This window comes from Eretmochelys imbricata, chromosome 18 (genome assembly GCF_965152235.1).
Source record: "Eretmochelys imbricata isolate rEreImb1 chromosome 18, rEreImb1.hap1, whole genome shotgun sequence".
Taxonomy (NCBI): Eukaryota; Metazoa; Chordata; order Testudines; family Cheloniidae; genus Eretmochelys; species Eretmochelys imbricata.
Genome location: NC_135589.1, coordinates 5743931 through 5755890, shown reverse-complemented (window position 1 = coordinate 5755890; position 11960 = coordinate 5743931). Strand labels below are relative to the sequence as shown.

The window sequence follows — 11960 nt, the reverse complement described above, 5'->3', positions numbered from 1 at the left end:
GAGGAATGTGCCAGCCCCAGCTTGAACCTGGAGTTGTCACTACAGACTTTAAAACCCCTGGAAGCAGCATTTGTCTCCACTGACCCTAAACTCAAAGGAAAGTCAAACTGTCCCTTCCAAAAGCCGCTGTGATAAGAGGATTGTGCCACCAAATGCTACATTGTTAAGAGGGTAACTGCCAAGGTAGGTTGCTGCAATCTGAGCAGACACTGCCACCAGGGGCCACAGGGGACTGGAGTCCATGAAGGCCACTACAATCAGAAGGATCCGTATTCACCTGAGGCCACTTCACTCAGAAGGGGTCGCTGCTGAAGCTGTTTTTGCCCTTCTTCCGCTTTGTTTTGGAGGATGGTGTGGTGAAGTCAAGCGACTCAAGGCGGAAAGGACGTGGCTGGGGCATCTCCACAGTCTGTGAAGGAGAGACTGGTGCCATGCTGGAGGTGGTGTTGTTCAGGGGAGCATTCAGCACAGGAGGGGAGTTATGATGGGCTGCAGAGTAAAGGAACAGGACATACCGACATGTTTGGTCTGTTAAGACTCAGCAATGCTTTTCCAAGTTCCCAGCTGCAGTAAAACCTTATCCATGAATTTTATTGAAGGCAGTCAGGAAATTTACAGATTTTTGCATGTAATTTACTCATATTAAGGAACTGGAGTTGACCATTTCATTGGTTGGTTATCTGAATATGCAATGTATCTGGAGAGTGAAACACCCCATGCCTGGTGGCTGAGCTTTCTCAGTGGACTGTCCCCACATTTGGGATTTGATGCCCACATCCCCTTGAAAGTGCATCACAGCCAGAGTTTAATGACTTTCATGACACAATGCGTGGTTGAATTGTTGATTATGTCTTTGTTTTGTTCTGGCTTTCTGCTTATTCTCTGTAATTGAAGTGCCCAGCTGCTACCGTGACAGGCACCTCAGAGACTACCAGTAATAGGGTTCATTCACAGAAGAGGAAGTAATTGGATACATTTCTCCATGCTGCCTCATCAATGTGCCTCAGTGCTGTCCTCATGAGACCATTTCTAAAGGTAAGATAGGAGTGTCTGTAGCCCATCCAGTCTCTGCTAGCAAGGATACCAATTAGCACCAACTGTGGTGATGGGTTTTGTTATACAGACAGCTCTTCAACAGGAATTAGACTGAAACCCCACAAAAATCTGTTTCACTCAGGCTACCACAGGGTGGTTATCTTTTGTTAGACCTATCTAGTCTACTTTGGAACCAGTGACCTGAAGATGAAAAGCTCTGTGACCGTTCATCCACAGCTGCATTTATTTCTGTGTGCTGGCTCAGAGACTGCAGAGCTCTGCAGCGCAGTACATTGTTTGTTTTTAATTAATTTTGGAACAAAGAACCAAAACCAAAAAACAGAGGGCCTCATCAGCAAGAGACTCCTATTGAATTCAATGGGAGTTCTGTGCACAGATGGGCCCATGCTGTACATTTACAGAGCTTAGCTATCCCTAAAACAAATTGAGTCAGACACATAAAGGGCACTTGTCATCAAGGACTAAGTCCATGGCAAATTTAAAAAGGAATCACTAGCACCACTGAATGACACACAGGCTAAGGCTGCTGCTTCTGCACCTCCAGCCCGTGCTGCTTTATTTCCTCAAAAACTAGGATGATTGGCAACCCTATGGAGGGACAAAAGACAGCAAGTGTTGGTCAGGATGACATTCTGAAAGTGAATTACCTCCAAGTTACAAGCACTGGAAGCAAATCATTCAAATCACTACAGGTAGGTTTATCAACATCTGGTCTGCTAGAGCAACTCTAGGGAACCATTGTCAGAGGGGAAAATGGCTATCACCACCAGAAAAGGAATGGGTTGCATTGTCCATTAAAGAGGCTGTTTGACTGGGGAACAACAAATCCCTCTAGACTAACATGCCAGGAACGGAACCCTCACTGGAGGAGATACCAGCACACGGAGGAAAGGAAAGGAGAGTTTTGGGATATTTACCAAGACTCTTCATAGGATCAGCACTGAGGATCTGGCTGGCTCGCTTGGACCGGAAATAGTTACTGGCAATATTCTCACTGTCACTCCTGCTCAGCATCAGTTTGTAGCGGTCTTCTTCCTGCTGGGATCACAAAAAGCTGTGAGCAGTACTCCCCTCAGCTCCAGCTCTTAAGCAGCCAAGCACCATTCCATTAGCTAGGGCCAGAGACTCAGAGATAATATGAAGTGATTGAACACATGATTCAATCTGGGTAACAACAGTAACACTACAGAATACATGTTCTTGGGCATAGTCTGGACAGGCATCGGGGCTACATCCTGCCACCCTCTCCAATACCTGTAAGCAAAGTCCAACATGTAATGATACAGGTGCAATTCCACTACACTGGAGATTGTTGGGTGTGGGTGGGAGGTTTTTCTTTTGGGGGTCGGAGTGGGATTGTTAGGAAGCCTCCCCCATGCAGACCCTGGCTGACCCCAAGTCTCTCCCATTCAGTCAGGCACGTCTGCCCATGTCCCCGCACCCCTCATCCCCATGGTTCTCTGCAGTCCCTGTCCCCAGGCTCAATGCTGTCACCCCATTAGCTCCTGAGCCCATTCTCCAGTGTGTCCTCCACCACTAGTCATTCTGAACCCCAATCTGTGACTCTCTAGCAGCCCTGTGTGCTCCACTCTGTCCTAACCTGGCTCCGCGGGCAGGGTGCTGTGATGAACTCTATTCTGGGGGGGAATTCTGGGCATAGAATTTTGTATTTTCCTGCATACAAAAAATATTGCCCCAGAAGTGCAGCAGTTCCGCCTTTTGCCCACCAGAGGCCGCTGTGGCGCTAGAACAGCCGGCATGAACGCAGCCGGCTGTTCTGGCGCCACAAAGGCCTCTGGTGGTTAAAAGGCGGAACTGCAGCACTTCTTGGGCAGAATGTTTTTTATGCAGGAAAATACAAAATTATGTGAGACAAAGGCATTCTGCGTGTCCAGAGATGTGCAGAATTCCCTCAGGAGTAAGAATCTGATGCAACCAATTAACTAGAACTTGAGCCCAGCTCCCCACAGAGAACAGCCAATGCACTATCCTTCTAGTCTTGGAATTGCTCTAAGGCTCCACCTCAATCATTCTGGCCTGGGTTATCTCTCCTCTTTAGAGGCTGGATTCCCAGCATTCCCAGCCCCTGCTGGCCAGGGTCCTACACTCCACTGATTGACCACTGGACTGTGAGGCCAGCTCACTGCTTCACTATTTACTCTGCTTTACACACACCTCTGAGCCCTGCCAGTCTTATTCTAATGGCCAGTGATGGCTGGGCATGAGTTCCTCTGGAGCCACTCAGTCCTCTGCCTGTTTCCTCCAGAAGGAACAGCTGCGTAGCAACATAGACTCTTCTCAGAAGGCTCCCTCAGGGTCCCGGGAGGAGAAGTGCAGCTTACCATCATCAGCTCTCCGTTCTCGCCTGAGAAGCTCTTCCTGGCTGGCTTAGTCTGTGGCAATGATGGAACTGCTATGAGAGAACAAAGGCATTACTTAAAGGACCAGCAGCACTGAATCAGTTTCAGATTTTCCTGACTCTCCCCCTTGTTCCCCATTGCTGCTTACAGACACCCCAGATCACTGTTTACTGAGCTATAGGGGGATTAGAAGGACCCTCGCACTACACTTTTTATCCAGTAGATGGCACATGTTATGCACCTACCAATAAGAACATAGGAACGGCCATACTGGATCAGATCAAAAACCCAACTAGTCCAGTATCCTCTCTTCCGACAATGTCCAATGCCAGGTGCTCCAGAGGGAATGAATAGAACAGGTAATCATGAAGTGATCCATACCACATCACCCATTCCCAGTTTCTGGCAAACACAGGCTAGGGACACCATCCCTGCCCTTCCTGGCCAACAGCCAGTGATGGACCTATCCTCCATGAATTTATCTAGGGTTTTTTTTTGAACCCTGTTAACAGCCTTGGCCTTCACAACAGCCTCTGGCCAGGAGTTCCACAAATTGACTGTGTGCTGTGTGAAGAAATATTTCCTTTTGTTTGTTTTAAACCTGCTGCCTATTAATTTCATTTGGTGACCCCTAGTTCTTGTGTTATGAGAAGGAGTAAATAACTCTTCCTTGTTTACTTTCTCCACACCAGTCATGATTTATAGACCTCCATCATACCCCGCTTAGTTATCTCTTTTCCAAGCTGCGAAGTCCCAGTCTTACTAATCTCTCCTCATACAGAAATTATTCCATACCCCTAATCATTTTTGTTGTCCTTTTCTGTACCTTTTCCAATTTCAGTATATCTTTTTTTGAGATGGGGCAACCCAGATTTGCGAGCAATATTCAAGATGTGGATGTACCATGGATTTATACAGAGGCAATATGATATTTTCTGTCCTATTATCTATCCCTTTACTAATGATCCCCAACATTCTGTTAAGCTTTTTTGACTGCCGCTGCACATTGAGCGGATGTTTTCAGAGAATTATCCACAATGACTCCAAGATGTTTCTTGAGTGGTAACAGCTAATTTAGACCCCATAATTTTATATGTATAGTTGGGATGATGTTTTCCAATGTACATTACTTTGCATTTATCAACATTGAATTTCATCTGCCATTTTGTTGCCCAGTCACCCAGTTTTGTGAGATCCCTTTGTAACTCTTCACAGTCTGCTTTGGACTTAACTATCTTGAGTAGTTTTGTATCATCTGCAAATTTTGCCACCTCACTGTTTCCCCTTTTTCTAGATCATTTATGAATATGTTGAACAGTACTCATCCCAGTACAGACCCCTGGGGGACACCACTATTTACCTGTCTCCATTCTAAAAACTAACCATTTATTCTTACCCTTTGTTTCCTATCTTTTAACCAGTTACTGATCCATGAGTAGGGTCCTACCAAATTCACGGCCATGAAAAACGCATCACGGACCATGAAATCTGGTCTCCCCCCATGAAATCTGGTCTTTTGTGTGCTTTTACTTTATACTATACAGATTTCATAGGGGAGACCAGTGTTTCCCAAAAGGGAATTACAGGGGGGTCGCAATGTTATTGTAGAGGGGTTGTGGTATTGCCACCCTTACTTCTGCGCTGCCCTCGGAGCTGGAGAGCAGTGACTGCTGGCCGAGGGCCCAGCTCTCCAGGCAGCAGTGCAGAAGTAAGGGTGGCAACACCATATCAGGCCATCCTTACTTCTGTGCTGCTGCTGGCGGTGGCTCTGCCTTCAGAGCTGGGCTCCTGGCCAGCAGCCCCTGCTCTCCAGCTCTGAAGGCAGTGCCACCAGCAGCAGTAGCACAGAAGTAAGGGTAGCACTAACGCAATCCCCACTACAATAACCTTGCGACCCCACCACAACTCCTTTTTGGGTCAGGACCCCTACAAATACAACACTGTGATATCTCAGATTTAAATAGCTGAAATAATGAAATTTATGATTTTTAAAATCCTATGACCGTGAAATTGACCAAAATGGACCATGAATTTGGTAGGGCCCTATCCACGAGAGGACCTTCCCTCTTATCCCATGACAACTTACATTGCTTAAGAGCCTTTGGTGAGGGACCTTATTTTTTATTACTCACCTTATTATTATTTGGTGAGGGACCAGTGTACTTACATTTTCAGAAAGAGGGCTTTCTGAAAATGTAAGTACACTGTATCCACTGAATCACCCTTGTCCACATGCTTGTTGACCCCCTTTACAAAAAACATGTTGACTCTTCCCCATCAGATCACGTTCATCTATGTGTCTGATAATTCTGTTCTTTACTGTTGTTTCAGCCACTTTGCCCAGTACTGAAATTAGGTTTATCGGCCTGTAATTTCCAGGATCGCCTCTGGAGCCTTTTTTAAAAATTGGCATCACATTAGCTATCCTCCAGTCATTGGGCACAGAAGCTGATTTAAATGACAGGTTACATACCATAGTGCAACTACATGTGGGGTCTGCAGGTCTGTGCAGTGAATATTACAACCTTGTAGGGAAAATGGTTCACCTCTTGGGCTAAGGCAGCTAATACACAGAAGGGAATGAAATAAAAAGCACAGGACTGGGGATCAGGGATCCTGGGTTCCAGCACCCACTCTAGTACCAAAACAACAAAGAGTCTAGTGACACCTTAAAGACTAACAGATTTATTTGGGCATAAGCTTTCGTGGGTAAAACACCACTTCTTCAGATACCCCCTGATACTTGACACGCTACTACAGACTCACTATGGCACATTGGAAAGTCATGTCCTCCTTCTGTGCCTCAGTTTTCCCCCTTTTAAAACCAGTCTAAGAATACCTACCTGATGAGGGTTTGTGAAGTCTAATTCATTAATCTCATAAAGTGCTTCAAGGTCCTTGAAGGAAAAGAATGGGGAGAAGGGCAACATTTTTATGTTAAGCACCAGTTACCAGTTCACTCTCCACTAAAGGCCCAGAGACGCTTATGATATTTAATCAGATACGGGTTATACTGTTGTGTGGTTTAACACAAGATTCCATACTATTACTCAAATCAGTGACATCTCGTTCAAAATAAATAGGAAGTTCCAGGAAGAGATGCTTTTGTCCTCATTTAGCTAGATTGTCATCCAGGCTCCCACAGAAAGATAACAGTCTATTCTGTACAAGTGAGCCAAACCAAGGTTTTATAAGCAAATACTATCCAAATGCGATACACATGGCCATGCTAGTGAGCAGAGATAAGCTGCGTGGATGGAGGACAATGCAGATACCTTTCTTACCTGCAGGGAGGCTGGTTTTTTGAATGACAAGCTCTGGGAGTTTCCAGCAGCTGCTGTCCTCATCCCAGATGGACTCACATCTGATCTTATCTAGGTTGCTATAGTTACAGTCACGCCGTATGAGGGGCTGCACCTGATCCAGAAGCTGCTGAAAGAGCAAGCAGTCCCGCTCCTGCCGGCGGATGGTGGCAAGATAATCAATCTTCTCTAACTCAAACTCTGACTGTAAGTCTTTGATTTCAGTCTCTGCAGCTTGCAGCTAGGTCACCAAAAGGAAAGGGTTAATTGTGATGAGAACAGAGAAAACTCTAGATGAGTGGCACAACAAGAATGATTAGGGGGAAGATATGAAGAAGGAAGATAGATATGAGGAGAGTTTGAAAAGATTTGGACTGTTTACTTTAGAGAGGAGACTAACAAAGAGAGGGTACGATCACCCTGTATATGAATGGTTCAGAGAAAGTGGACTGTGAACTTCTATTCTCTCTGCCTCATAACCCAATAACAAGAGGACATTCAATGAAACTGAAAGGTGGCAAATTCAAAACTGGTAAAAGGAAACTCTTCTTCACACAGTGTGGAATTAGAATGTGGAACTCACTGCCAAATGAAGTTGTGGGAATAAATAACACTGAATTTTGCTATGAGGAGCTGGAACTTATAGGGACAACAAGAATATTCAGAATCACACTAGCATTTACTAAAAAAATGGGAAAAGATGTAAAACCTCAGGCTTCAAGTTTCAAGCAAATCTCTGACTGACTATTAGGGATTAGGATGAACTCCTCTAGGGTCAGATTCTTCCAAGTCTGTCTACTCCAGAGTTTTATTGCCCCTTCCCCTGAAGTATCTGGTGTTGGCCCCTATTGTAGACAGGTTACTGGACTAGATGGACCTTGGGTCTGTTCCAGTCTTGAAAGTCCTGTATTCCTGTGATATCTCCACGTATTTAGGAGCTTCCAACTCAGTGGTACATTCCCACAGGGCTTCCAAAATGCATATGCAAAACAGGGCCTTACACGTGTAAACATTGGCCTGCATGTGCACACAGGCCCACCAACAGCGTGAGGCAAAGGGGTCAACTGCCCAGGGGCCCAGGCGATTTAAAAGGGCCCGTGGGCCCCCGGCCGCTGCCGGCAGTGCAGAGGGGCTGAGGTAGGCTTCCTGCCCACCCTCCACACCGCTACCAGAAACAGCCAGTACATCCCTGCAGCCCCTGGGGAGGAGGTCTTCACGCCTTGCCCCCACCCTGAGTGCCGACTCCGCAGGTCCCATTGGCCGGGAACTGTGGCTAGTGGGAGCTGCAGGGGCGGTGCCTGTGGGCAGCGGTGCGGGAAAACCCCTTGGCCCCCTGCCTAGAAGCCACTGCCAGAGGGGTGTGCCGGTCACTTTCGGAAGCCGCCCGAGGTAAGCAGCTGACCCCCTGATCTCCTGCACCCCAACCTCCTGCCTCAGCCTGGAGTCTGCACCCTGCACCCAAACTCCCTTCCAGAGCCTGCACCCCATACCCCCTCCAGCACCCCAACTGCTGGCCCCAGCCTGGTGGAACTGTGTGAGGGTAGGGGAGAGTGAACAACGGAGGGAGGGGGGGTGATGCAGGGGGCGGGGCTTTGGATAAGGGGCATGGCATGGGCATGGTCTCAGGGAAGGGGCAGAGGGCGGGGCAAGGGTCTTTGGGTTTGCACGATTAGACAGTTGACAACCCTACCGGGCAGGCATGTGGAAACCCTGGCCGTGCCGGAAGAGCGCGCCCAGCAGCGGATCCGGCAGCTCGCTGGGCACCAGCAGTGCAGCCAGCAGGTCACTGGGCACCAGCCAGCACAGGCGCAGCACCGCCGAAATGTCAGGCGGACCGTGTCCATGCAGGCGCAGCTTGTGCGTGCATGCCCATTAACTGTTCTGCCCTGAGGCCTGGAATTGCTGTCAGCGGGCCTGCGTGCACACATGTTTTTGGAGGCCCTTTGGTAGTTAAGCACTGTATCTTTAAAGCTGCATGTTGTCAGAGGGTCTGATTTTCAGAATGGCCTCACTTTGATGGGCACAATTTTGCATTTACAATGATTTTTGGGTGCAATTCGTACTGCTTATATGTCTTCTGATTCATAGCTATAATGAACCACAGTCAAATGAAGACAGATACCTAATTCCTTCAGCATCAAAAGCATGTGCCGCTCCCACTTCAGCTGTGAGAATGTAAGAAGCTGTGCCACTAGAGAGAATAATGAGCTCTCTCTCTCTCTTTCACACACACGCGCACACATAGCCAATTTATTAGTTGGGTTGCAGGTCAAAGCAGGACAAAGCTGGAGATGGGCAAACACTCACCATGACCATTCTCAATGATGCCAAGTCCTGCCCACTCTGCCCATGTTATAGATATGTGTGAGTAACTGTACAAATCGTAATAACTCTGAACTCCTGGATAGCTCTTTCCTCTGCAGCTCTCAAAAGATCTTTACAAAGGTGAGTGAAAATCTTTGTTCTCAGTTATAGATGGGGAAACAACTTGCCCACATGAGTCAACAGCAGAGCCAAGTAGAGAATTCAGGTCTCCTGAATCTCTGTCTGTCGTTCTATCCAGGCTGGCTCAAAGCATGTCATATATAGCTATCAAAAGTAGGCCATTTGATTTACAGCTTCTATTTTGTGTTATGTTGAGGTGGAATAAAATAGTGGCAATTTTGGGCTCCCCCCAAGCAAAAAATCTTATTCTTATTTTTAGAAATTGTGAGGCTTTGATGTGAGCGAGGATAATTTAATATTTAAGATTATCAAGGGGCTAAAATAATCAAAATCCCTGTCTAACGTGTCTTGTCAGTTACCTAGGATCAGTTTGAGAGACACGGAGATGCCAGAGTCATTCCAGAAAGATGCTGACTGGAGTGTCTCATTACGATAACAAAAGGACGAAGGTGAAGAAGGAAAGGCAGATGAGGGGATAGGGGGATAAGAGTAAGGGGCACCTCCAAGAGTAATCTCATGGATGCTCCCCAAATCTTAACTCTATACAAGAGTTAATTGCTTCTTAGGAGTTACCTTCTTCTGCATCTTCTCCAGCAGCTTGCTCTTGGCTCGCACTTCCTCTTGGATGGAGTCATAGACATTGAGCAGGACCCAGTCACTGCTGTCCTCATCAATTTTCTGCAGAGCTGCCACCAGCTGCTTCTTCCGTTCATCTGCATATTTTTTCCGGCATTTGTGCTTTTCCTTCAGGTCCTTGTTTTTGGCCTGTTCTCCTCCAACCACCTGTTGTTCCAGCAAGTGCAGCCTAGAAGAGTTGGACACATTTCTTAGATCTTTAGCATAAAGGAACACTGGCACATATGCAAATAATACACTTCCATGGCAACTTCCTGGAGACATTTTAAAAGATACAATAAACAGACAATGATTTCTGTTGAAGTGAGTATTCAGATTTGTTGACCTAAGAGGTGAGTGATGATCGGGAGCCTCTGTTTTAAGATTTACTTTGTGTCGTGATGTTCACCAAAGCATGAGCTCAGTGTATGTATCTTTACACATATCCTGAATGTATTCACCATCAGGTATATCTAGAAATCTTGACATTTATGGCCCTGTATTTATGAAGTAAAAGAGATTTTTTTAAAATGAACATCCTGATCCTTAATCTTTGTTTTGAAACCTGCTGTTTAGCCCCAAGACTGATACAGCAGGGGCTGACATTAGGATACAGACCATCCGAAAATTATTTGTAATTTATTTTCAGTGGATGGAATGAGGCAGATGTAGTAAAGGGAGCAATTTCCATATGCAGGGGCTGCCACATCAAAGGCTTGGTCTCTTGCTGACCTCAGGTCAATAGTGAAGCTCCTGAAAGGCAGGGAAATATCTGCCATGACGATAAGACAAATACCCTTCTGTGAATCACACAACAAATTGATGCCCGTGCATCATGAGGGAATATGTACCTGCACTGAATTACTGAATATTTTGTGCACAGGAGGAAAAAAACCTGTTCCCCTAACAACCCTCCAACAGATCATTTAAGGTGATAGCCCCCTTGGGAATGTTAATATTTTTTCTACAATCCCTTGCCTATGCTGAGGATTTCAGACATTGGTTGCCAGCCCCTCATGTAATTACACTGGTGTAGAGAGGGTAAACTGCTCTAAGTCACTATTCACACTGGTGGAGTTTATCCCTGGTTGAACATGGCGTAAGCTGTACTTACAGCCATTCACTTTTTCTACACTGGGGTTTGCACTGATGCTGCTTTATCAGATGTTGGCCACTGGGGGCCAGTAAGGAGAGAATGCCAGAGTAGACATGACCTGCGATGATACTATCTTCTTAACTGTCTTTTCTTCTATCAGAGCATGCAAACCCATTCCTAAAGAACTCAAGTTTCCTCAAGAGGAAACTGGCTCTTTCTGCTCCACTGGACCTCCTGTCTCAATTGCTTGGGTTTGATATGAAACAGTTTAGCCCTCAGCAGCTTTTGTTTAATGCACAATTGAATCCTGCTTTGCTAAACAGTAGTAGAAAGTCTGCAGACATCCTGAACTGTGAAGTCTTTCCAAAGAGGCTTTGAAAATCCCATCTCCAAGGAACCCTGCCTTGCCTGATATGCAAAGAACTCTGATGTTTAACAATGTAATTGTAGGAGTGAGTTTCTTTTCCTTGTGTGTTAAGGAAACTAAGTTCTGCAAGGGAATGTTGAGATTTGACACAATCAATCAGAATAGTTTCTTTGGAGCTGTCTCAGCCGAACAGGCGAATAGTTTATAATTTACAAATTGCACTACCTTGTATATTTTAATAGCCTATTTGAGCCTAAGCGATGCCCAGCAGGAAAATGTGCAGCAGAGAAGCCCTTGGGAAACCTTCTGGAGAAGCAGTTACAGTACAAGGCCATTTTCAGAATGAAGCAGCATTCAACACTTTAGAGTTTAATATAGGGGCACACAATTGCCTCAAAAACCAGTGGAACCCACGAAGAGTGAATCAGGATATAATGAAACTCCACTACTGAGGAACAGACAGCAAGTCCCATACTGTTTCAATGCGCTGTCATTCTGGTTAAAGGGACTTTCCAGACAGATCCTCTCCAGGGTAGAGTAACAACTGTGCCGTCCGGAAACTAGTTTGGATTCAAGATGGGCCAAAAGTTGAACCTTGAATCTGAAGCTCTTCATACTCCAAGGGTCAAGTTTGGGTTCAAGGCTCTGAGTCTCGTTCCACAGCAGATCCAAGCCAGAAGGGACCGATTTGCCAGTTCTCGTTCAGATGTGATTCTTGC

The 11960-nt window shown here is 46.1% G+C and overlaps 1 protein-coding gene across 1 annotated transcript in view; it reads right to left on the bottom strand.

The window, feature by feature from the left end:
* Window positions 1-292: 292 nt before the first annotated feature.
* KIF17 (kinesin family member 17) overlaps window positions 293-11960 on the bottom strand; it is a 33758-nt gene continuing 22090 nt past the window's right edge. The window contains exons 10-14 of the mRNA XM_077837286.1: window positions 9737-9968; window positions 6701-6959; window positions 3399-3469; window positions 1974-2094; window positions 293-489 (exon numbers count right to left, since the gene is read on the bottom strand). Coding sequence (XP_077693412.1) covers window positions 293-489; window positions 1974-2094; window positions 3399-3469; window positions 6701-6959; window positions 9737-9968 — 880 coding nt within the window. The remainder of the gene's footprint in view (window positions 490-1973; window positions 2095-3398; window positions 3470-6700; window positions 6960-9736; window positions 9969-11960) is intronic.